Here is a 26,512-nt window from a genome sequence, read left to right as displayed (position 1 = left end):
CCCACACATGCTCACGGTGACTCTCTAACTCTGGAAGCTTTATTGCAAGTTTAATTTGATTTCTAATGTTTCCCTAGTGACAAGACCCACAAGAAGATACTAGCTGCTGCCCAGAGCTGAACCAGATCAAGACTGCCATCAGGTAAACCCGTTTTTATCAGCTACCTCCTGGCCACCTGCCTGTGGCTGTAAACCAGTGGACATAAGCAGGAAACTGTATGGAAACAACTCTGATGCATCATGGATCACAAGTGGCCATACTGCGATAACCAGCATAGAAAGCCTACAGAACAACACTAAGGCAGCCCATGGGCATTACCTATGGCCAGCACTCTAGTGGCCTATGCATCATCTCAGTCCAGCTCCAGGCACATCTTGTAGATGAGCAAGGACACTAAGAACCAGGATCACAAGTCACCAAGCCTGCTCAAGGTCTCCACCCAGACTGCCAACTCCAGAGCATCCTCCCATAAACACAGTGGAATCCGCCTCCTCCCTACACATCCATTAGGCTCCAGCACAGAACCTGAGCAGCTAACAACCCCTGTTCAGCAAAACATGGGTGCATGGTGTGCTAGAAAGGTAGAAATATGGTTCCAGCTTTGACCAGGGGATTCTGCTCCTTTCTTATGAGCAATCCTGATTTCCTTCTATGGGGACAGGAACGTCTACCTACCCAGCTCTATGCCAAACCTAAAGCCACGCTATCTGTGGTCTCTTCCCCACCCCAGGTGAGAACTGCTCTATGGTCACCGTCATCAAAGTAGCAGGTGTCTTCAAGAGCTCTCGCCTCACCTGTACAAGGTCCTAGGCTATTATGACGGAAAATCAGGGGTGTCCTCCATGCCCATCAGTAAAGGGCTTGTGAAATAAACTGTGGGACACCCAAAGAGTGGCATCTGGCTCTCTATGTGCTACTCTGTAAATGCATATAAATTTAAAAAGTGGGGTGTGAAGAAAAAGTCCTGCATAAATGCCCAGATTCCAAGGCATCCCTCTACAGATGGCTGCTTAGGTTCCCAGAGAGGAGGAAAGGGTGAGAAGGACATACACCCCAAAGTGATGCCCTGCTGAGCATCATGCACCCAGACCCAAGCACAAGGAAGATTCCAACACACAGAAACAGGTAACTGTCTGCACACCTTGAATGTCAGGGTCAAAGCACACAAGGAAGGGGAACTAGCATTCGGTTCATGGAGACATTAGAGCAGAGGGGACTGTGAGGAAGGCGCCATTGAGCTCTGAACTGTGGACAAGGAAACAGGAGATGAGCACTCTTGGGTACACCTTGTAAATGTGAACACACACTGCACATCCTCACAACAAGGAAAACAATACTGTGTCAGGGCTACACCTCTTTAAACTGACAGCCTGTGCTCTTAGGAAGTACACAGCAAAGCCCTCGGGAGTAAATGGAAGGAAGTCTCCAACTGACTCTCAATTGGTTCTGCAAACACACAGCACAGACAGAGAATGGAGAATGGGCAAAATACAAACAATTGGTAAAACTGGGTGACACTGTGTACAGAAGTTGTTTGTACTATCCTTGGAGACTTTCCCTAAGTATGAAATTACATTAAAAAAAAAAAAATGTTTGAAGCAACGTCCACAGGCCACTGAGGCCCACTTTCACTCTTCATCCTGTTGTACTCGCCACATTGTAAGATATTCATGGTGGTACACGCCTTTAATCCCAGCACTCAGGAGGCAGAGGCAGACAAAACTATTTGAGTTCAAGGTCAGCTTAATCTATACAGTGAGTTGTAGGACAGCCACAGCTATATAAAGAGACCTCACCTCAAAAATAAAAACCAAAAAAGTTAATAATCTAAGAAAAAAAAAGTCCACTGTACAGACCTAAGGTTGTCCTGTTCCAGTCAAGACATCCTCCCTACAGCTTCCCAAATGCATGATCAGTGTGCTGCAGCCCATCCACAGACCCTACTCGCCACCTCCTGGGCAAACTGGGCATTGCACCTCCAGGCTCTCAACCCTCTACGTGCGGCTCTAATAAGTACTACCTGTTCAAATTTTTCTTCCCTTGCTATGAGTATCTCAAGCAAGACCACCTGCTGGCCCTCAGAAAATTCAAGCACCTGGGAAACACCTATCATTGAGTTCATTCATCAGATACAGGCTGTGGAGATGAAAGAACAAATAACCAGATGACAATTCCACCACAAGTGACTTGGAAGCCGAGCCAGTGTCCACACAGGTACTGAAGGGACCAGGCAAATCACAAAGATTCACCCTGATAACCGTCCTCTCTCCCCAGTACCCACCTGGGCCTTTCTTGTCACACTCATGTCACCCATAGCCCACATCTGCGAAGTACAAAGTCAGTAGTTCAGCATGGTAGTCACCTCCCCCACTCCCCCAGAAGTCACTGACAAACCATAGCCTATGGAGTACAGATTGCTACCTGCCCAGCCTCTAGGGGCTCCCCAAGGACCACAGTAGGAAAAGTATTTTGCAGCATTAGTTAAAAAGGAAGGCCAGGTGGTGATCGCCTGCACCTTTAATCCCAGCACACAAGAGGCAGAGGCAGAGGCAGACGGATCTTTGTGAGTTCAAGGCCAGCCTGGTCTATAGAGCGAATTCCAGGACAGCCAGGGCTACAAAGAAAAACCCTATCTTGAAAAACTACACACAAAAAAAAAGTACATGCTAGGAAACTGGTTTAGGAATATGTTAGCAAACATGGCTAAAGGAAGATGGCTACCAGCATATTAGAGACTCAATGTCATGAAAACACAGCGTGTGCGCAACCTGTAGTGACACCTTTGGTCTTGTAAGAAACAGACATGCCACCCTCAGGGACTCACCGAGGTCTGTATTGGGGCCAGCAAGCAGCTGTTTGAACTTGTCCAGTCGAGAGGCCTCTCTGTTACTCAGGGCTGAGCCACCAAGTGCATTTGGGTCAGATGTGCCACTCAGTGAAACAGTAGCTGAGTGGGGGAGAGACTGGGACCGTTGCAGAGGGACCGGATCGCTGGTACTTTCTAGAAAGGGTAGAAGAACAGAGGGTAAGGTTAGCGGAAGCCTCTAACCTCCTCAACACACCTTCTTCCTTCATCCATGTGGCCGCATGCTCACCATAGCACTCACTGGCCCTCTGTGAACACGGTCAGGCACAGCTTTCCCTCTTCCGTCAGCAGCACTAAACGTAACTCACTGACAGTACTATTCACCAGTAAAACAGATACACCTGCATCTGAGCGCATCCTGACAGCCAGGAAAGCCCAGAGCACTCCTCTGATGGCTAGCTCTAACCCCCACCCAGCAGCCTCAACTTTCAGAAGACGGAAACCAGTGTACGGTCAAAAACGAGCCACAGGTAAGATCTAAATCCAACACGCTGGTGTCTACCTTAGGCACTACAGATGATGGGGTCAAGAACCCCACCTGTGCCTGCATCCTGTGCAGCAGCTCCACTCCCTAGTCAGGACAGGAAGCCATACAGGCAACCCAGGAGCATCAGTAAAGCTCCTGGGCAGAATCTGGTCCAAGGGTTAACCTGAGGACCTCTGCTCCTGCCTTTACCTGCAGGGAGCAACCAGAACAAACCCCCACCCACCAGCGAGAACAGGCACTGGAATTCAAGAGCAGAATGGCATGGGGAGAGTCTGTGCACATGTGTGTGGTGCACATATGTGTACTTGCGTTTAGAAGCTAGAGTTCTACAACACGTGTCTCCCTCAAGCCCCCATTTTTGGAGGAAGGGTCTTTCACTGGGCAGGAAGCTCACTGATTTAGCTAGACTCGCCAGTACGTCCCAGAGACCCTCCATTATCTATATATTCTACCACACAAGGCTGAGATGGTTTAAGTAGGAATGGCCCCCATAGGCCATATTTAAACACTTGGCCATTAGGGAGTGGAGCTACTTGACAGGGTCAGGAGGTGCGGCCTTTTGGGAGTAGCTGTGGCCTTGTAAGACAGGCGCCTCTGGAGGTGGCCTTTGGAGTTTCCGATGCTCAAGGCAGGCCTAGTGTCTCTCCCTTCCTGCTGCCTGCCATCCAGACAGAGAACCTTCAGCTACCTCTCCAGCACCATGTCTGCCTGCATGTCACCATGCTTCCAGCCAGGAATGGGAGAAAGCCTCAGTTAAGTGGCTCTTATTTCTTTTATAAATAAGAGTTGCTGTGGCCATGGCATCTCTTCACAGCAAGAGAACACTGACCAAGACAGAGGTCAGTGAAAACAAGAAAACGTTATGGAGGCAGAGTCACACACAGCTATCTGGGAGGCGCAGGACGGAGTGGCTAGAATCTGGTTGGGTTGGGGATCCAGTGGCCTTCACATTCCTTCCTCATATAAGGAAGTATCAATAGTCCACAGGTAACGGGCCAAGCCCTGAGCAGGGAAAGGGGACCAAGTCTTCTCCACACATTCCTGAAGTTCCCAGAACCAGTGCAACCAATCCTGGCAGAAGTCCCACCAACTCCAGCACAGGACTCCTTGGCCTCACCCAAGGGAGTGGTCAGGCGAGGGGATGTTCAGTCACTACCAGGGCACTGTAGACATTTGAGCAGCATCCCTACCACACCTAACATGTTCAGTGACAAATACACCCTGCTCCAGCTCAAACACACTACCCAAGATACCGCCACATGTCCCCTGGGGGCAGGATCTCTGGTCTCTGCAATAGCCAGCACTAGCAGCAGGGACCTGGAGCCACTGACTCTGGGTTTAACACCCCAGGCCGACCTCGTGAGCAGTTCAGGGTCTTCTTGGTGCCACAGCTGTAAAGGGAGACAACACAACTCCCTCCTAGACGCCTAAGGCGTTTAAAGAGTTCATCGTCAAAGAGACTAGCCACACAGTGAACACCCCCAGCATGCTATTATTATTAAGTGCTCAAAAAAAAAAAACAAAAAACAAAAAACACCTCTCCTAGAAAGCAAACAGAGAATGCTCAACCTACGATTTGCAGAGGACACAGCAATGAGATCACAGCCACTTCTCCAGTAACATGACAATCAGAGAACTTGTGCCAAGGAGGCTGCCACAATGTGACATATGCTTGGATCTGAGTTTGCTTCTGGTCAGGACCCCCAGCCAGACACAATATAGTCCTGCCCACTGTCAGCTCCTACATCTATGTGCTGAGGGCCATCGCTGGCAATAACAGTGCCCTAGATGCTCTACCCTCTGTGGGGGCTTGAGAAGTTGTGTCCACGGCTCGCAAGCACAGCAGTGAGCTAACCCTTGGACACCACCACTGGAGGGCCTCCTACCCCGACTGAGCAGAAAGAGGTGGAACTCTCAGAGAACTCAAAAGCCACGGCAGTTCCTGGGTAAGCTCAGCGATTCTAAATTCATTACAAATGAAATAAAAGCAGCTTCTCGCCTGAAGAAACTAACATCTTAGCACATCAGCTCCCAGCAGGCAGTTCTGAAAACCAGACTAGGTACAAAGCCCCTTTCGGAATCTAGCAGGGTGGCTTTAGGCTACTGTGGATCTGCTCTCTCCTCTGTAAACGAGAGCAAAGCGCCCTTACCCAGGAGACGCATGCTTGAGGGCTCTTTGCTCCTTTCTGAAGGAGCCTGTGATCTCACATCTCCTGTGCTGCTCCATGGCCCTCTCGTGGGCCCACAGACAAGCCATGAGCCTTAACATTTCATTTGTAGGAAAGACGCCCTCAGCTCCAGAAAGAAAGAAAAGCACATCAGATCCCATGGGCAATGAGGTGGTTTGCTGGGTCTGGGAGTACCACGGACACATGAAAGATGCCCTAACAGGCTCTCCTGGCCCAGAGTCCTGCTGCAAATAGACACACAGCCCCCCTTATTCCGGTCCAATCCATCCTTAGCTCTACTATCCCTTCATCTCTACCTGAAGGACAAGGAGTGTGGCTCTCACTGACAGACTTCACCAGGCGGAGGTCACCACTCGGAGCTACAGGAGGCTCTGCTATGAGTTGAGGCTCCGGCTCTGGCATCTCCTTCTGTGAGGGCTGGCTCTGCCTCTGGCTGTGGTTGCGCAGGACACGGTGAGCTGTCTCCATGACCACCTCAGAGTTCAGGCTCTCCGTTGCCATAGCCAGGAGCTCATCATCATCTTCGCCCGCATCCCAAGCGTCACTGGTATTGCTCTCAAACTCCTGGAAGGTGCTGACCTTCTTGGCCTTCACTGGGGTGGTAGGCACCTTGGGCGTGGACTTGAGCAAGCTACAAAGCAAAGGCATCTTTACTGTGCACATTCAGCCAAAAAAGAATCCCCAGTGAGAGTACAATTCGTCTAGATGAGGGTGCCAAGAAAAGCACACTGTGCAGGCATCAAAAGAGGACTTGGCACTGTGCAGGCTGCGCGATGGGCAGGGGGACATTTCAGGAGAGAGCACTAACAGCACAGAAGTACAGAGCAATGTGCCAAAGCTAGAGAGCACATTCTCCCTCTCCCTCCATCTCAGCCCAGCTCCAGAGCAGCAGCAGAGGGGGCCAGGGAAAGAGGACCCTGCAGAGAACAGGGCCTTTGCATATACACAGAGATGATTTCAAGAAGTTCCCTCCAAACGTGACTACACATCCCATCGGCCCCAGTATAAGGCAGGAAATATGACAGACATGTACAGCCTGCAGGGCCACACCAGCACTGCACCGAGCCCAAGAGTTGGAGGAGCCAAGCCCAGGACAGAGAGAGTACAGCAGAGAGGGAGAATGCACATGAGCTGTGAAGACAGTCTGGAGGCACACTGCCCTCAAGCCAGGAGCGCCAGCTCTCTACCCTCTGCAAGGTACTACGTCCCTCAGCCTCCATATCCCACCGCCCAGCTACAGGGTAAATGATGCAGACAGCAATTTCTCACAAAGCAAGTGAATGAGCCACCTGCTGACTGCAAGAACATTTCCCCTCCCTCAGAAACTCCAACGAGTTGGCAGAAACAAGACACTGACTACCACTTACGTGCCGTGTAACAGTGGGTCAAAGGGTGGGTGCTGGGCTCCATACACATGCTGGATGCTAGGAAAACAGGGAAACAAAAAATTAGCTTTTCTTTCCCCCAGCTCTACTGAGAGCCCAACACTGACTGAATCAAGGAAGGCGCCAGTTCCTAGGCCACAAGCCCAAGAGAAGCCACATTCTTCCAGGGACTACACATCTAGCCTTCCAGGCTAAGGGCCAATCCAATGAGGAATGGCGCCACACAGGCCACACCCCCACCAACAGGCCAGACATTCAGGCCCTTTCTGAGATCAGGAAGCCTGGCTCTCCAGGAGCCCTCTCAGACCCCTGCCAACACCAGGGTCCCTGAGCAACTGCTCACAAATGTGTTTTACAAGCAGAACCTGACCTCACAAGGGAACATCACTGGGAATTTCTACCAGGCGCTGCTCTGTCTGATTACCCAACTATAAACAGAAATTGTGTAAGTGACTTAGAAAGAAATGAAGGCTGTAACTTTTCCAACAAAACCAGACAGGCTCAGCCAGCACCCTAGGACCTCGGCTTCTCCCATTCAGGCATGTCCCAGAACAGAGGTGTGGTGAGGCCTGAGTATCTCTCTCACGAGAATGAAGGCACCTCTGAAACTGGGTCTGTGATGGCTGCAGTGAGCGAGGGCTCCAAGCTAACCACCTCCTTTCACTTTCGGGTACAGGAAGCAAACGAATCCCTATTAATCCCAGCCACTGTCATCTGACATCCCAACTGGTACAGTCCCAAGGCCACTCTGGGGTTTTGACACAAGCCCCTGGTGAAGAAAGAAGTGTACAAAGAGAAACATGAAGACCAATTCAGATAAACGCATACATGTTTTGTTTTGTGTTTTAATGAAATTCTGGGACCACACAGGGCTCAGCTGATAACAGCACCTTCTGCCAAGCCAGACAACCTACCTGGGTTCAATCCCTGGGTTTAATCATCTACATGGTGAAAGGAGCAAACTGAGTCCCAAAGTTGTTCTCCGATCTCCATTAAGCTCTGACATATGCATGAAAATAAATGTAGTATTTTTGAAGTGAGTTAAAAGGTGTTTTTATTTTTTAACCTTTTTCATACAATATACTTTGATCATATTCTTCCCCTCCCCCAGTTCTTTGCCACCTTCCTCTCAAAGAACAGGAAAAATCAAAACAATAAGACAAAAAAATACCAAACCAAAACAAAAAGTACACAAAAAAAGATGGAGTCCATTTTGTGTGGGCCAAATGCTCCTGAGCATGGGGCCTGCCCTGGAGTGTGGTTGATATACCCAGGCAGCTGAGCATGGGGCCTGCCCTGGAGTGTGGTTGATACACCCAGGCAGCCTCCAATGGAGAAGGCAGATTGCCCCTTCCCTAGCAGGCAGCAGCAGCAGCAGGTTAGGTCCACGTGCTGTTGTCTCAGTGCTAGGATTTTGTCAGGTCTTGTTCTTGCTGTCACAATGTCTGGGAGTGCACGTGCAGATCGGTCCTGCTGTGTCTACAAGAGGCTGTCTCCTCTGGCTCTCACAATCCTTCTACCTCCTCTTCCGCATAGATTCCTTGAGGGGAGGGGCTTGATAAGGACATCCCATTTAGGACTGAGTGCTCCAAAGTCTCTCACTCACTCTCTGCGAATTGCCCAATGCTGATCTTGGTCTCTGTGCTGATTCCCATTTACTATAAGAAAAAGCTTAAGGCCCGGCGGTGGTGGCGCACGGCTTTAATCCCAGCACTCGGGAGGCAGAGGCAGGCGGATCTCTGGGAGTTCGAGGCCAGCCTGGTTTACAAGAGCTAGTTCCAGGACGGGCACCAAAGCTACAGAGAAACCCTGTTTCAAAAAACCAAAAAAAGAAAAAGAAAAAGAAAAAGCTTAGAAAACATTTTTATATTAAATCCTAGGGTGGAGAGATGGGTCATCAGGTAAGAGGACATACAATTCTTGCGGAGGACCCAAGTTCAATTCTAAGCATCCACTTCAAGCTACCTATATGTCCATCTCCAAGGAACCAGATGCCTTTTTCTGGCCTCCATGGGCACCTGCACTCCAACACACAAGTCCCTACATATTCACACACATAATAAAAGTTTAAAAAAAAGATAATTAGTATCACTAAAACACATTAGTGGATAAAACTACTTGCCTGTAATCATGACGAACTGAGTTCAATCCCCAGAACCCACACAATGGGAGGAAAATTCCTACAAGCTGACCTCTGATTCTACCTGCATGCTATGGCACATACACACACAAAAGATAAGCCAATAAAATGTAATAAGATTTTTTAAAATAACAATAAAAATAAATCTTTTCAAAAATTAAATCCTACCTTCCTGATTCTGAAATAGGCTGTGAAGTATTTCCCCATAGTATTACTTCTTCTCTTTCTTCAGTTTACTTGAATCATTTATTACCTTCAGATGTGTGACTTGATATGCAGAGACTAGAAGTAGCATATGCAAATTTAAAAGCCTACTATGAGGTTGAGAGTGTGCAGACTTCCCTACACATCCCTCTGCAACTCCCTGTAAATCTTAATTATTTCAACAGTAAACGCTTTAAACACCACAGGAATAGAATGAGCGCCGATTACCTCATCTCTGGCCTGTGCCACCTCCCTGGACAGTATCACTTCTAATTTCACACTGTGCTGCCATATGGCTACAACAGAATGAGTTTACCCAAGGCTGACTGCGAAACACAGACTGATTTAAAACTGTTTGTGGTCCCAAGGACAGCAATAACACCTCTGGAGAGGAATGCCTCCACACCACTTGATAACCTCCGGAGGACAAATTCTTGCAGTGGGAATGCTCTGGACATAAGGCACGCACTTAAAGAGGTTGGTCACACTGCCAAAGGACAGTCAAGTAGTTCCCTTTCCCCCAGCAAGGCCTGGCAGATGGCCAGACACCACTAACTGGACAGAAGGGAAGCAATCTCCACGCTGGCTTCGTGCCTCAGATATTGTTGACGGGTGCCTTTTCTTTATGTAAACTCTTCATATCCTGTGTCCATCTGCTAACAAGAGTTCACCCTCTTACTGATCTGCAAAATGAGAATTTTTTTTCTTTCATGCAGTATGGCCAAAATAACAATCTACCAAAGATGTCCTCGTCTAGAACCTGGGAGTATATTACCCTTTCCAGTACAGCCGTCGCTTTCTCCTTACACACTTGAGCAGAAAACGTGTAAAAAGCAATCTGCCCAACACCACTGTTTATATTGTATAACCTCTCCTCACTGGCTTAAGGACAGCTTTAAGACAAGCTAAAATATGGCAGTCTTCTCTTTTCAGCCTTGTAGGCCCAGAGCACAATGTCTTAATTATATCAAGTGTTTTTGTAACCTAAAAATGTTAGTGGAATTTAACAAACACTTTTTGGATAGCAACTATATGACCAGACAGAAGAGAGGCAAAAATAGGTATAATATCATCTAGTCCAAGTGTTAGGGTCCTTACGCTGTGCCAATCAAAGCGAGCGGCCTAATGTTACAATACCCTGTGATAATAATTCCTGTGGGAACACAGCATGGGCTCACATTAAATCCAGCCTTGGTTTTCCCTTGAAAAGGTGTCTCACCTAAAATAGTGGCAGGCAGAAATTTCCTGACAGATGGGGCTGAAGAGATGGCTTATGGCTAAAGTGCTTACCATGCAAGCAAGAAAAGGACAGGAGTTTGGACCCCAGGACCCAGTTAAATAGCAGAACATGACAGCTCACCTGTAATTCCAACCTCAGGAGGCAGAGACAGAGGAAACCCAGAGCAGGCTGGCTAGCAGGACCAGTGGTACCACACCATCCAGTTCTGGATGATTGACAGACCTTGCCTCAGTGGAGAAGTGGAGAGCAATGGAGGGAGACTTGCACTTCCAGTGGGTAAGTCCAGTTACATGAATTTAAGGGGTGACCGCAGGCACACAGAGTATGAAAGGGGAGAACTAACATTCTTGCTGAACCTTGACTAATACACCACAGCTTCCACCTGACTCTCTTCAACTCCAGACACTACTCTACACGGAAACCCAAACTAGTTATAAGAAGTGCCCATGAATACCCATCTCAACTGACCCATCACAAACTGGCAACTTATAGCAGCCACTGATCACAGTAAGACAAGAAAGTGAAGAGCTTTATTTCAGTCCCAACCTTCGAGTCCTCCCAGAACATCCTGGAACAAGAATCAAGCCCCCACTATTTGAATTTCTGACTACAGACCCCTGGAGAATCAGGTATGTGTTGTATGTCAAGGGAGAAAAGAGATACATAGCAATTGAGATCACATACAACTTGGGGTGTCCTTCCCCAAAACCTTACTAAAGAAGTATCCTAAGACTGTTGCAGAGCCCTCAGGATGAAGAGTCGAACAGAGTCGAACAGTCCCAGGTTCCAATTCCAGAACCAAGACTTACTGGCTGGTAAGGCTGGTAAAGCTTGAGGCAAGTCAACTCTCTGGACTTTAGTTCCCCGTCCTGAGAACCGACATGAGAATTTACACAGTGTGCAGCAGTGGCAGTGTGTGCTTGCCAGTATGAAACCTGGCATCCAAACAGAAACAAAGCAGCGCTGTGGCCAAGGCAGCCTCAGTGGTAGCAGCCCTGCGTGTGTACACAGAACGTGACCCACACGGAGCACCTGTCACCGCTGCCAATCTATCTTGACGCCAACATTCACATGCTTCTTCTTATCCCCCCCCCAATATATTCATATTCCAAACAGTAGGCGGCTTGGCCTGCAAGGCACTATTTGCATGTCATTTTCATAAAAGTCTCTACAGCATTATCAAAGACTTCAGGCCTTTCCCTCCCAGCAGAGCGGGAAACTCATTAATTCTTCATAGGCAAACCACTTGTGTTTATTGAGTAGAAAATGTTTCAACAAAGTTCAAGCTCAGACTTAAAGGAGCCTCATTTTTACCTTATTAAAATTGCATTTATTTGGTCTAGCATTGCTAAAAAAGAAAAAGAGACTTCACCGAAGCCACTGAAGAGCAGTGGCAAGTGACATGCATTCTTACCTCAGATAAGGAAGCCCTTCTGTAAAGAACATTCATGGCTGGGGATGTACTGCAGAGGTGCATGTGCGGGATGGCCCCAACCACTCCCCAAGAAAGTACATAAATGTGCTTTTGAATAAATTACACATCTTTTAAAACTCTGCGCTAACCCAGGACACTGGGGACTCATCATGAAAAGGATACGTGATAGAATGCTACATCCTGGCACAGGGGCACAGAAAACGCTGTGAAAATATGTAAGGAAAGAAGTCGGGCAAAGCTTGTGATACTAAAAAGAAAAAGCAGAAACTTGTAGCAGAGTTGGGCATCGGAGTTAGGGTCTCCTGTGTGCTATGCCAGCACTCTACCACTGAGCCACACCCCCAGCACACATATGACCAGATGCTGAGTCAGTGATAAAGCACTTGCCCAGAAGTGCTCCAGGCTCCGTCTCCAAGATGCTCATTATCAACTAAGGAACAAATACACAGAAAGCAAAGTATGTCTGTGTATACACATATTAGGTACCAGTCACCACAGACAGATGCAGAAACTAACCACAGTGAACAAAAGGAGATCAATTAATTGATCAACAGTAAACTGTGTTTATGCAAAACACTTGCATTTTTGCATGTGTACATGAATGCAAAGATTCCTACCACGTGTGTCTCAGCTACTTTTCCATTGCTGTGATAAACACCATAACCAAAAGTAACTTGGGGAGAAAATTATTTATTTCATCTTTTGCTTCCAAGTAATAGTTCATCACTGAGGGCAGTGAGGGCAGGAAATCAAACAGGGCAGGAACCTGGAGACAGGAACTGATGCAGAGGCCATGGAGGCACACTGCTTATTGGTTTGTTCCTCACGGTTTGCTTAGCCTTCTTTCTTCTTGCAGCCCAGGGATGGCACCGCCCACAGTAAGCTGGGCCCTCCCACATCAATCATCAATCAAGAAAATGCACCACAGGCTTGGGGAAATTTTCTCGATTGAGGTTCCCTCTTTCAAAATGCCTCTGGCTTTTGTCAAGCTGACATAAAAGCAGTCGGTACAGCATGTATGAGAATGAAGGCTAACTCAGAACAGTGGCTGTCTAGAAGCAGGGAGACGGAACTGCATGCAAGGAGAACCCAGCAACCGCCACTGTGTGTGATGCTTCTTCTTGGACTGGAGGAGACTCATGTGCACTGTGTGCTATAGTAGTCTGTGCAGTTCTTCTCTGTCTCTAACTCGTCTTCTAATGAACGAGACTCTAGGGTCACAAGAGACAGACTCTCTAAGGGACTGACTCACTGAGCCAGAAGGGTAGAAGTTCAGAGTTCTCGGTGATGCAGGTCACAAAGAGCTGGAGAAAAGAAAGCCCAGCATGACAAGCAGTCAGCAAGTAGAAAGGATCCAAAGTCTATCACCTGGTGAACAGGGAATGACAGTGGCTTGTTTACATGAGGGAGTATTAAATCATAAAACAATGAAACCAAGTATTGTTGCATACCTGGAATCCCAGCACTCAGGAAGCTAAGGTAGGGGGATCTTAGTTCAAGGTCATCTTGTGCTACACAGCCAGACCCTGTCTCAGGCAGAGAGTGAAGAACTTACAAATGGTCCCCAACTTATGACGGCTCAACACAATTTCCACATTTCACAACGGTGTAAAAGTAATACATACTCAACAGAAAATATAACTTTTTTTTTTTTTTTTTTTTTGGTTTTTCAAGACAGGGTTTCTCTGTAGTCTTTGGAGCCTGTCCTGGAACCTCGAACTCACAGAGATCCTCCTGCCTCTGCCTCCTGAGTGCTGAGATTAAAAGCATGTGCCACCACCACCCGGCTTACATACAACATTTTAACTTGATACCATACTTTTTCTCGATACTGGGCAGCAGCAGTGAGCCACAGTTTCTGGAAATTGTGATGCTGCACAGTGCACTACACCCCGAGACTAGGTCTGGCAGGTTGCAGTGCTATGTGCACTCTCAGCTTACAACAGAGTAGGTGCCAGGATGTGACCCCACTGTAAATGAAGGAACACCTCAACTGTCCCATGCTGTAGCATAGACAAGCCTAAAAATATGCAAAGCGAAAAGGAGGTCAAACAGGACTCAAGAGGCTGAGGCAGGAGAGTGGCAGGTCAAACACAGTCTGGGATACACGGTGAGGGCCTGTCTCAAACAAACAAAAGGCGCTGTATGATTACAGCATGTGAAATGTCTAGAGGGTCACCACAGAGACGGAGTGCCTTACTGGTATCTAGGAAATGGGGTGGAAAGTAAGGCATAATGAGATACGGTTTCTCTTTCTGCAATGAAAGTATTCTAAAATTAGTTGTGGTCATATTAGATAATTCTGAATATGCATTCTAAAATCCTGAACATCTGGGCTGCCTAGATGGCTCCTTGAGTAAGGAGAATGTTTACCACAGAAGCAGACCTGAGCTTGAATCCCAGAACCTACCAGGTGGAAGGAGCTCGGCTTCGCAGACTTTGTCCTCTATGCCTCCCATATGTGTGGTGGTCTACCTACCTGCATGCGCAAAAGCACACGCACAACTTGCTTACATACTGGACATTTTAGATGAGTAGACTTATGGTATCCAAATGTTATCGCTAAAACAACGGAAGAAGGAATGAGCTACGATGCTGTTACCACAGGCCAAAAAAAAAAAAAAAAAATCAGGGTACTTCACATGAAAAGAACAGAAACTTTATATCCACACACACCCTCCACAAAGCAGAAAAAGAAACTTAAAACGCACTCCTTAGTTTCCAGAATGCACTGAGGGGCCATTAGTCATGCTCCATTGTCCACCCTGTATATAGCTTGATGATCCCAGAACAACACAGGCGAGAAGGGCTCCCCCAGGATGGAAGAGCAAGTGAAGTATATCACTGAGGCCACAGTGGCTACCCTGTTCCACAGCACAGCTCTCCCATGGAAGCAGGGCAAATCATACAGAGGGCAGCAGATCACAGGGTGGGCCAGGGAAGGGCAGCGGAAGAGATGCCCAAGGAACAATACCCTGAAGCAGATGCCTCATGGATAAAGTTTATCTTTTTCAGCACAAGGGAACTCCATTAAAATGTCAGCTCAAAAAAAAAAAAGTGAGGCAGTAGTGGCGCACGCCTTTAATCCTAGCACTCAGGAGGCAGAGGCAGGCGGATCTCTGTAAACTTGAGACCAGCCTGGTCTACAAAGAAAGTTCCAAGACAGCCAAGGCTGTTACACAGACGGATGGATGGATGGATGGATGGATGGATGGATGGATGGATGGATGGATGGATGGATGGATGGATGGATGGATAAGACAGGCAGGCAGGCAGGCAGGCAGGCAGGCAGACAGACAGACAGACAGACAGACAGACAGACAGACAGACAGACAAATATAGATAAGAAAGCCAGACAGTGGTGGCACACACTTTTAATCCAGCATTTGGGAGGCAGAGGCAGGTGGGTCTCTGAGTTAGAGACCAGTCTGCTCTACAGAGCAAGTTCCAAGACTGTCAGAACTACACAGAGAAACCCTGTCTTGAGATGGGGTGAAAAAGTCAGCTTGCGGAGGAGAAATGAGAGAGCAAGGATGGGTAGGAAGTGATAATATAGCCCAAATAAGAGGTGCGTCTAGGGAGCTAGGGTGGGACAAGACAGGCTGGAGACACTGAGGAGAAAGAAAGGTCCTGAGGGGCGGGCATGCCATAGGGATTTGGACAAAGCAGTCTTAACCAGTCAGGAAAGAAAACACAAAGTACCGGGGCTGGCGGGATGGCTCAGGGATTAGGAGCACTGACTGCTCTTCCAGAGGACCTGGGTTCAATTCCCAGCAACCACATAGCAGCTTGCAGCTGTCTGTAACTCCAGTTCCAGAGAATCTGACATCGTTATACCAATGCACATGAAATAAAGTTAAATAAAGTTTAAAAAAAAAAAAGAAAACACAAAGTACCAAGTTCCCTAGCTTGGCCTTCACTTGAGGGACACCATAAATACTGTCTGCTCTGCATTGACCATCTCATTGAAATGGTTCATCAAATACCACATACTAGCAGTACCCAATGGTAGTACCAAAGGGGGCAAGAAACAAGTGACATCCCTGTCATTTGATCACTTTCACAAGGCGGACAGTCCGTTAGAACACAGCACAAATTACAGTGAAGGAGGAATTCAGTGACAAGATCACAGGTTCCAACAAGAAGACATCTCCCCTGACTGGTAAAGGCAGCTGTCCCTGACGCTAAGGTCCACCAAAGTACTTGCCCTTATCCAGTATCTGGTGCCTTTCTACTTGCACATCATATGTCCACAGTCAGCACCCCTCAACACCCTGTGAGAGCTCATCTCTATTCAGGTGACAGGGATCAACATCATTCGTATGGCCCTGGAGTAGAAATGTCCAAAGAAAGATGCCTCTTCACACCAGCACAGCAACATATATAAGGTAACAAACAGACACACAGCTTCTGGACCTCTGTCACTGAGGTCTGCCTAGTGCACAGCTGGGCTTAGGCAGGCACAGTGTGAATGTGGAGAAAAGTAGCAGCTCAAGGCACGATGGGCAAGTCCTGTGCATACATCATGGCTGAGGTACATGGCAGAGGGTGAATCCTAGAATACACAAGTACATCCAGGAGGGGCTGTGGACAGAACCAATGCTTCCAGGAGGTAGAGAAGGGCTCTAGTTGGATGTGTATACCCATAAGGGTCCAGCCGGCTCACAGAGGACCAGCAGCCTGGGGCCAGGGCTCAGCTTCCTCACCGCAGCGTTGTGAGGAACTCGCTGCAAGGCCAGGCTCAGCCGCACTGTCTCTCCAGTCCCATCATTCATCCTCAGCCCTGATGCACAGTGCCTGAGAGAATCCACAGCTGTGCCCTGTTGTGACATTCAGGGCTAGGAGGGATGGGGCAGGGGGAGACTTCCACACAGTCCCAAGAAAAGAGGAAACAGCACTTCAGAAAGGGAGAACAGAAAGGCTGGGGTACTTACTCACAGCAGAAGTCCCTAGCACAAGCCACAGGAATGGGAAGGACAGTGGTTCCACTCTCTTGGACCCTGTGACATCTCTGCCTGTTAGCTGTAACATGAACAGCATGATGATCCTGGAAGAAGTTGCTTGCCTAATTTGGCAACTCCAGAAACACAGTCAAAAGCAGCCTGGCAGCTCAGGGGCTCAATGTTCCCTGGGCTCTGAAGAGCCCAGCACACCCTGAAGGCTCTGAGAAGCTGGTGGGAGTCCAAGCTACCCCTGGGAGCACCAGTTCCAGTGGGCTGGGTGAGTCAGGCTCTCCTAGAGATGCACAGCTAGGGGATGAGGTGGGAATGAGAAGAGATGACAGTCGGGCACAGAGTAGACAGAGACTCCTCCAGTTCAAACCAAACAGTTCTGAGCAAGTGACTTGGCTTTGTTTAGTTGGCTTCATCTGTAAAGGGGAAAACCACAGACCCCCCTCCCCCACCAACCACTATGAGGACTGGACCAAGATAAGCACTCAGTAAACAATCCCACAGCCCTGCCACCAGCACTGGGCACAGGCATAGATAGCATGGCCACACTCTAAGAATGAACTTTAGGGATCTATCCCTAATTCCACACTAGAAGAAGGACATGGTCAACCACCGCTGCTCCTGAGGCTCAGAGACATTCCCACATCCACTTTTGTGTGCAGTTCTTGCAGCCCCCTTAAAGCTGGCAGAAAGCTCGGTCCTTGATGTCGGACCCCGCCACAGAATGGCCTGCACGTGGCAGGTACTAAGAAGTGAGGGATCGCTGGGGGTGAGGGGGAATGGGGACAGAGAACTAGGCTGCAGGAAGAGGAAGATCATCCTCTGGCCCAGCTTCGTCCTGCTGCAGCACGGAGATCTGGGGAAGAGAGCAGAACAAGTCTCGCTGTCCTCGTTCTGCCACACCCCTCTTTTTCTCTGGACACAGCAGGGGGCTGAGAGTCCACGTGCTGTCCTTGTGGTTTATAAACTACATAAAAATCAAATAATCAAATAACATCAAATCAAAACATTACCAGGCTTTTGTTGCTGTGAATGGTGGAGAGAGGCCAGGACCTCACATATGCCAAGCCAGGCAAATGTTCTTCTACCTGTGAGCAACACCCTAGCACAAGGGATTTTTTTTTTAATTTTTGTCTTCATTTAAAATTAATTCCATTATCAATTTGCTATATTACCTATGCAAGGGAAAATATGACTCACATTTATTTTCAAAATGTTGCTGATGAAATGAAACATTTGACATGGCAAAATGAAGTTCTCATTGAGGGGTAGGAAAAAAATTACATACACAGTAGAACCACCTGCTAGTGCTTCCACAGCCCCCAGTCACACGGACAACCCTCCACATATCAACAGGGATGTTGAGAGAAACTTGCTCCCCTGAACACAGTCCCTATGGACTCTCCACGGCTTCCCCATAGGGATGCAAACTCCAGGGTTTCCCAGATTCTGAGAAACAGTAGAGTGGGGACCAACCAGGTACATAATATTTCAAAGTCACAAGTCAGGAGACAGAGCTCTAAGAACACAGGGACACAAGGACAAGGGAGTCAGGGCCTGTTTAACGCCAGGGCCAGACTAGCAGCACACACGACAGGAATAGTGCTGCTCACTTCTAGCACCTGGGAATAAAAGCATTTTGCAGCAGCTACCCAGCAACTTTGAAGGCTGACCAGAATAATCCAGCCCACAGTCAGGAGCAGGACGCTGCTGAGGGAGGTGCTGGGGGACACCTGAAGTTCCTCCCCACAGATATCCTCAGCATGCTCCATACAGAGAATAGGAGTCAGAACGTGGCCCTGGGTGTCAGCAGACTACAGTCTAGGTGCAGACCAGCTCATTCTATACTGGAAGCTCAAGGCGAGAACCATTTCCTGCTCATTCTAGCTATGGGCAGAATTCAGAATCCCATTCTCAGCACAACAGTGCTCCAGGCTCCTCAAGACCACAGCACATTCCTTGGCATCTGACCCTATCCTCCCTGTGCAAGGCCAACAGCTGTGAACCAAGTTTTACTTACGCTGATTCTCTCCAAGCATCTTTAAGAGTTCACGTGGTTACACTGGACCCACCACATAGACCAGAACTAACCCACAGTCAAGGCCAACTGATTGATCATGTTGAACTCCCTTGTCAAGTAACACGGCTGAGTCACAGGTTCTAGAGATGGGGACACAGACCTTTGGGATCATGCACTAAGCCACATACTGTTAATCTTGCCTACCTGACATCCAGGCCATCAGTGAATGTGCAAGTTCCATCTTTAAGAGCCTTGACCCTGTCCACTCCTCTCCAACAGCCTCTACCCTTGTCCTCACTTCCTGCCTGCTTCCTCTTACCCACTCTGCAAGGCTGAGCAGTACTGTTGACCACCATGCCCTGCTTAACATCCTTCAATATTCTCAAGACTCCGTATTCAAACCCAGATCTTCTCCACGGCTTCAAATGCCTCAAATGCTTTTACAGCCTGGAATGCTTGAGCTACTCTGATCCCTTCCCAGATAATGGTGTCCCCTGCAGCCCACCCTGAACCTCAGAGGGGCAGCCTGACTCCTTCACCACTTCCAGGTCCCAAGTTAGACAGAATGTTCTCAGAAGGGATGTGATCATTTCCCCTTGTAGGATGCTGGAATTCTGCCAACGGGCCCAAGTTATGACCTTCACAGAACTTCATTCAGCATGCATATTCACATGCGCACAGGCCCTTCTCCCGCTGCCTCCATGGGCTGTATCTGCCAGTCCAGCACTCGGTCTCTGGCATGTCAAAGGTGCTCATACACGTCTGAATGGCCTCATTATCCCCAGCCTTCCTCCCACTTCAGCTGGGCCTGAAACAGGTCTATTGAGCAGTTCATTTGCTCACACTCCTAAAGGTTCCAAAAGTAGGGGCTGAAAGCTCTCCAGCCATGGCACTGAGGCTGCACCTCTGCCCCGGCCTGACTCCAAGAAGCAGGACCTCGTCATAGTTTCTTGCCAACACTGTGCTTCCAAATACCATCCCTCACCTACCCCAGCAACATGCATTCCCTACTGTGAACAAGGCTCAGAGTCAAGCAGAACCATGCTAAAACATTAAGCCCCAGCTCCACACTGAAAGACTGCCTCTGTTCTCAAGCCCAATGTGTGGGGTTTTTTCTTGGCATTTAAAGTTAGTGTGGCAGGAACTCCAACTGTGGTGATGGCAGAAAACATCAGTCCTTTAGGAGTCACTGAGTCAATGGCTCCAGAAAGAACAAGCCCGTAAGAGGCAAGGACCAGGACTTCCGATTCTTATCACCTGCCTACTGCCTTTCCACACTGAAATGACCACCACTCCTGTCCCTACTGAAAGTGTCCCAAGAGCCTCCTACCTGGTTCCTTGCTTATACCCTTCTCCCCTCTGTCTGTGTCTCTCATCGTTAAAGCAACCCTGTTTCACAGAGGGCTGCCCCATCACACAGCTACTCAGGTCCGCTGAAGGCTCTCCACTCACTCAGAAAGAAAGCAACAGTCCTCATCTTGCTTTGTCCGTATAACCCTGTCCTCCCCCTCAGCCTCAGCCACCTTGGTTCCTTGCTCCTGTCCTCTCACTGCAGCTCGGTTCGAGGAGAGAGATCTGTACTCAGAAGGCACCTTCTCAGGGAGAGGTCCCTGGCCACTGTTACACCGTGAGACCCTCCCGCCACAGCTGACTCTAAGCTATCCACCCTTCTTCCCTGAAGAGCTTTGATGGTCGTCACCACCTTTCAACTGTCAGCTCTCTATGGGCAGAGCACAGACAGTGGTCACTTTTGTAGCTGGCAAGTAGTATGAGTTAAATAAAAATTAACTACATGAATAACTTATCACGCTCTCAGGTAATCAAAGAAATATCTATCTCTGTGTGTCTCTTTAACCAGAAAGAATGGAGTTAGACAGTTTTGTGTCACTTGACACAAGCAAAGTTATTTGAAAGAAGGGTGCCTCAATTAAGAAAATGCCTCTATAAAATTTAGCTGTAGGGCATTTGTTTGTTTGTTTGTTTGTTTGTTTTTCGAAGCTGGGTTTCCCTGTGTGACAGCCCTGGCTGTCCTGGAACTCCATTTGTACACCAGGCTGTCCTTGAACTCACAGCTAGGATTAAAGGAATGTGTCACCAAGTCCAGCTTGTAGGGCATTTTCTTAATTAGTGATTAAAGGGGCAGGGCCCGGCCCATTGTGGGTGGTGACACCCAGGGCTGTTGATACTGGGTTCCATAAGCAGGCTGAGCATGCCAAAGTGAGCAAGCCAGTAAGCAGCACCCTTCCATGGCCTCTACATCAGCTTGTGCCTGCAGGTTCCTGCCCTGTTTGAATTCCTGACTTCCTCCAATGATGCACAGTGATATAGAAGTGTGAGCTTCTTTCCTCCCCAACTTGCATTTTGGCATAGTGTTTTGCTGTAGCAATAGAAACCCTAACTAAGACACAGATCAAGCAAATTTTCCCTTGGCTCCCATGGTCCCCTGATCAATGTAGCCCTCTCCCACTACAGATACAGAAACAAATAGCTCCAGGAATGGCATACATCGGAGACTAACACACAGATCACAGGAAGAGATGTTAAAACCCAGTCAGCTCCCTAGCATCCTGGTAGAAAGTATAGTCTTTCTGTATGTGAGCTCATCCAGAAAAGAAAATTCTAAAAAAGACTCACCCAAACACACATCCAAAGACCAGGAAGTACAAATATCAGAAGCTCTTACAGGAAGACCATCTCTCATGCAGCTCTCTTGGCCAAATCTTGTTCTCACTCCAGGCTAATGTGAAAGACAGCTGGGATCAGCCACTATTCCTCATTGTCTTTAACAATGAAGACACGGGGGGGATGGGGGGGGTTACTTCTTAAACAGGCAGAGCTGTAGCCTAGTAAAGAAGCCAGTATGTGAAAAGGTGCCTGAGTCCCAACCGCAGAGGAACCAGCAAGGCATTAAGGAAGCAGGCTGCAGATGCAGTGTGGAGAGTAAAAGGAGGGAAGGAACATTCCAGTCAGCTACATGAACATGAAAATGGAAAGCTAGTACCGCACGGGATGTGAAAGACCTTAAAGTCGAAGCTCATCAAGCACTGCTAGGGGCACAGAAAGAGAATGAGCAGGAGATGGGACTAAAAAGCTGAGCAGCGGCCAGGTTAGAAAGGTGAGAGACAACACAAAGAAACACCTGTGCGTGACACACGTTTCTACAGAAGCAGCCAAGGGGTTTTATACCCAACCTGCCTTGGTGAGTGTTACCTAGAGGACAAAGTCACGTTTTGCAAATGACAAATCCCTGGCAGACAAGATACTGGTGGAGTACCAAGGCCTTGCTGGAACCCCATCCAACATCTGCACTAGCAAGGAACTGACAAGGGTTCTGCTACACAGAGCTCCCTTCACTGTCTGGAACTCTGAGGTAAAATTCTGTGTCTCCTCGGGCTTCTCCTCAGGCTTCCCTGATGGCAGACAATAAACACAAGGCCCACTGAAAGAACAAGCGACACCCTGGGAGCCTGGCCTAGCTCTCTGCCAGCACTGCACGACAGAGGTGAAAACCCAGAGTGTGGGCATTCAAGAAGAAATGGGGCACACCTCTGCACATTCTCCTTCTGGGAGACTTTCAGACTGCCGCCCAAAACAGGAACACTGCCACGGGGGAGAGCTATGGGACAAGACAACATAGAGGCTGCACAGGTTCCCTGCAGGGTCCAGCCTCTCCCCTGCCCTGTCCTCAGCAGCAGCAGCCTCTAGCAAGTCACAAGATTCCCCACCAATTCTGTGACATGGGAGCTGTTCTCAAAAGTATGATATTGCCAGGTGGTGGTGGCGCATGCTTTTAATCCCAGCACTCAGGAGGCAGAGGCAGGCAGATCTCTGTGAGTTCAAGGCCAGCCTGGTCTAGTTCCAGCCCAGGCACCAAAGCCACAGAGAAACCCTGTCTCGAAAAAAAGACAAAAATAAAGAAAAAAATACATGATAGGGGGCTGGAGAAGTGGCTCAGAGGTTAAGAGCACTGGCTGCTCTTCCAGAGGCCCTGAGTTCAATTCCCAGCAACCAAATGATGGCTCACAACCATCTGTAATGAGATCTGATACCTCTTCTGTTATGCAGGCATACATGCAGGCAGAACACTGTATATATAAAACATAAATAAATCTTTTTAAAAAATTAAAAATACCTGATATGATGCAGCTTGGCAAGAAAGCCAAGTGGGAAGAAATCTGTCTTTGGTAATGTGGGGCCACACTGAAAAGACTGGGATTGTATTAGTTTCCTATAACAAACAACCATAAAGACAGGAGCTTTAAAAAGTAGAAATGTGTTCTCTTTTGGGTCGTTAAACCAAGGTGTCAGCAGACTATACAGTCAGTGAGGGCTGTTTCCTTCCACTTCTAGCTTCTGCTGGTTGCCAGCCTTCCCTGGCTTTGACTTGTAAATACATCACTCCAATCTCTGCTTTCGCCTTGGCAGGGTCATCTTCCTTATATCTGTCTCTCTCTGTATCTAAAGTTCCACCTTCTTACGGGAACCAGAGACTGAATCAGGGATACCCAATGGAAGTATGACCTCATCTTAGCTCAGCGGCATCTACAAAGACCCTTACTTCCAAGCACGGTCACAGTCATAGTTCCATCTGTACAAGTGTAAGGGACAACACTATTTAACACAGTACAATGACAAACTACCATGCCAGGTGTAGTGACATGTATACCAGGAGACTGACACAGGAAGGTCAGAAGCTCAAGGCCAGCCTGTAGTATGGAAGAGACCCTAACTCAAAACACACACGCACGCACGCACGCATACACACATCTTTGATGGAAAAGTTCATTGGCTTCTATAACTCCACACAATAACTCCACTGTTTTTATATCTCAGTTGACTCTCAGTTAAGTGTGAATTAGTTCACACTTAAGGAGAACCAAAGACTCAAGATGTAAAGGCAAAAGTCACACTGCCACGTGGCTCTTTTTATACAGACACTAGGCTCTTCAAGTTTGTCTCTGTGACAGAAGACCCTCCTCCTCACTATTATCCCAGTATCTTCCACTTGTCTCAAACTATGAGACATCGGTTTGTGTAACAGTTCTTAACTGTTCAAGCCTGGTCCTGGTACGGTAAAAAAAAAAAAAAAAAAAAATACAGTGTCTGAGCACTTCTCAGGACTTCCTCCTTCTCCTGATCACTGTGGCCCTTCAATCAGTAACTCCAGCTACCTCCCAACCACTCTGAAAGTACATTTTATGGCTGAACGCAATGAATGTCAAAGTTTACAATTTTAACACTCACACAATGGCGTCTCTTATGAAGTGCAGGAGCACAGCCCATTTTCTTTGCTACTGAATGGCTCTATTTAAGTTACTTCAATGTCAAAAATCGTAAGGGCTGAAAGGATGGCTAACGTCAGAATCTTAAGAATCAGTATCTCAGGCTTTGGTTTGGGAACAAAATAAACTGCGTTTGAAATCTTGAGATGTGCTTGTCTGAAACACAGTCTAGTCAGTGGCTGACTTGATCTTAGGTATTTTCTGTGCACTGTGTCTTCATTCCCTAAGACCTAGAGAGGCGTCAGGCCATACATAACCAATCGCAGAAGGACTTTGGAGCTCTATAGCTTCCAGACTGCACCCAGGTATTTGTTTCCTGCTGCTGTCAGAAGATTGGAGTCTAGAGCCAGAAGGTGGGAACAGACAAATTCGCAAGGGGCTTCCTCGCTCAAAGCAAAAGCATCAGCCCACCAGAGACAAGAAAGCCGATCAAGTGGTCATAATCACCAAACACCCTGCAGAGACCAACATCCCCGGCAGACGCTGCCTCTCCCCGGCCAGTTTCCTGACTCCACCAAACTCTCCAGGGCATGACCCGCGTCAGTTCCTTCCACCTTCCTCAGGGAGCCAAAGAGTTTCGCAGAAGAGAACCTGTCAGGCTCTGGAGACACTTGGGGTCAGTTCCTCGTCCTCCTCGCTCCTAGGTGCGGCCACTGTCACCTCCCAGACCCCACTCCCCTACTGCCGAACCCAATCCCCCGAGCCCCTCACATCGCCCCAGTTTCCTCGGAGCCCAGATTCCCCTCCTCAGACCCCTACTCCACCAGCAGTCCAACAAGACAGCACAGCCACCTGACCTCTGACCCCTGACCCTGACCCGGCCCTCCCCGTCACACCCACCTGCCCGGGACCTTGCTGTTGCTGCGCTTCCAGAACTGCTTCCTGGCCCCGTCGCTGGCCATGGTCCCTCCTCATCCCTCAGATTCGCAACCCTGACACCCGAGCGCTGTCGGTCCACCCCCGGAAGCCCTCTCCGGTGCCCCGGTGGCCCCACGGCGATAGCAGGACTCCCGAGCGTAGACCCGAGAGGTGCTTCCGCCTCCGTCCGGAAGTTGTGACTCGGCGCTTCAGGAAGTCCCGCCTTCGTCGCGGCTGTGCGCTCATTGATGCCATGAAAAGGCGACGCTGGGAAGTGCGCGTGGAAGTTGCGCAGTCGTGAAAGCGGAGCCTTGGGTTTGCGTGTGCTCGGGTTGCTGCGCTGGGAGATATCCGGCTTTGCGGCAATGGCTGAGGTCGCTGGATCCCGGCCTCCGACCCCGAGGGCGAGCGGCCGGCCATGAACTCCGGAGCCGCGTGCGTCTGGCGTCCTAGTCTGCCTTTGTTTGCTCGCAGCCGACTAGCATTGACCCGAGGTCAGTAAACACCGACACGGTGAAGTGAAAGAAGAAACTACCACCGGAGCACATCAGAGGCGATGGGGCATATCCTCCCGGATTCAGCTAAAGAACGAATAGGCACGAAGGCATGAGGAATCAACCATCTTGCCGGTGCTCGTGCCCCTCAAACTAAGTCCGAAGTAAAGTATGCTTTAATTGTGAGATACATCCAATATCCAAAAGCTTAGCATGGAAATACTAATTTTTCTAATTTCCTATTGAATTATAATTTATTATAATTTATAATTGGGTTCTGCAGAATATATTTTTAAATTTACTTTCACGTTTCTTTTTGCTGTGAAACATAGCTACCAGAAAGTTTGAAAGTACTTATGTGATTGGTGTTAAATTTCTATGATCTTAGAATCAAGGCTGAGGGGTGAGAGGCTGACATGTCGGGCCGGAGCTTTAGTGTAGCAATGGCAATGCCAACTGCCAGATGTCTTTTAACGCCACCCCTCCCCCATGCACCCTGTTAGATATGCTAAACAAGCACTCTACCACTCTTTTTCCCTCATGTTGTGGTCTCCCTGTTTAACCCAGGCCCTGACTGTATTCTAAGAGACCCAGACTTTTAAACACACTGGCAAGTGGTGTTGATTAGCACTTGATGGATGCAAAAAATCCCACTAAAGTCTTTTGTATGCATTAGCCCAGGCATGTGCCAGACTGGTCCTCGGTACTCAGAGCAGAATGAATAGTTCAGCAGTGCACTCTGTAGCTCTCAACTTTGTACCGATGCTTTGAAGCCTTCCGCACCTCCTTAATAAACTGCAACACCTAACTGACTCCGCCTTTACTTCACACAAAGGAGTGGCTCCTATTCCTTTTTTCATTTCCTGCACAGTGATAGCCTCAGGACCTGAAATAGTACACGGTGAATGTTTGCTGCCCGATGACAACCACAGGGATCCCGTTTGACACAGGCAGGAAAC

General features: G+C 48.4%; 1 protein-coding gene across 1 annotated transcript in view; it reads right to left on the bottom strand.

The window, feature by feature from the left end:
* Window positions 1-25,239, bottom strand: part of Tbc1d22a (TBC1 domain family member 22A) — a 287,690-nt gene extending 262,451 nt beyond the window's left edge. Inside the window, exons 1-4 of the mRNA XM_057792580.1 lie at window positions 25,042-25,239; window positions 6,911-6,967; window positions 5,840-6,174; window positions 2,826-3,002 (exon numbers count right to left, since the gene is read on the bottom strand). Coding sequence (XP_057648563.1) covers window positions 2,826-3,002; window positions 5,840-6,174; window positions 6,911-6,967; window positions 25,042-25,103 — 631 coding nt within the window. The 5' untranslated portion in view covers window positions 25,104-25,239. The remainder of the gene's footprint in view (window positions 1-2,825; window positions 3,003-5,839; window positions 6,175-6,910; window positions 6,968-25,041) is intronic.
* Between the last annotated feature and the right edge of the window lie 1,273 nt (window positions 25,240-26,512).

This window comes from Chionomys nivalis, chromosome 17 (genome assembly GCF_950005125.1).
Source record: "Chionomys nivalis chromosome 17, mChiNiv1.1, whole genome shotgun sequence".
In the NCBI taxonomy this organism is placed as follows: Eukaryota; Metazoa; Chordata; class Mammalia; order Rodentia; family Cricetidae; genus Chionomys; species Chionomys nivalis.
The sequence above is the reverse complement of the archived record's forward strand: the minus strand, read 5'-3'. Positions and strand labels throughout refer to the sequence as shown.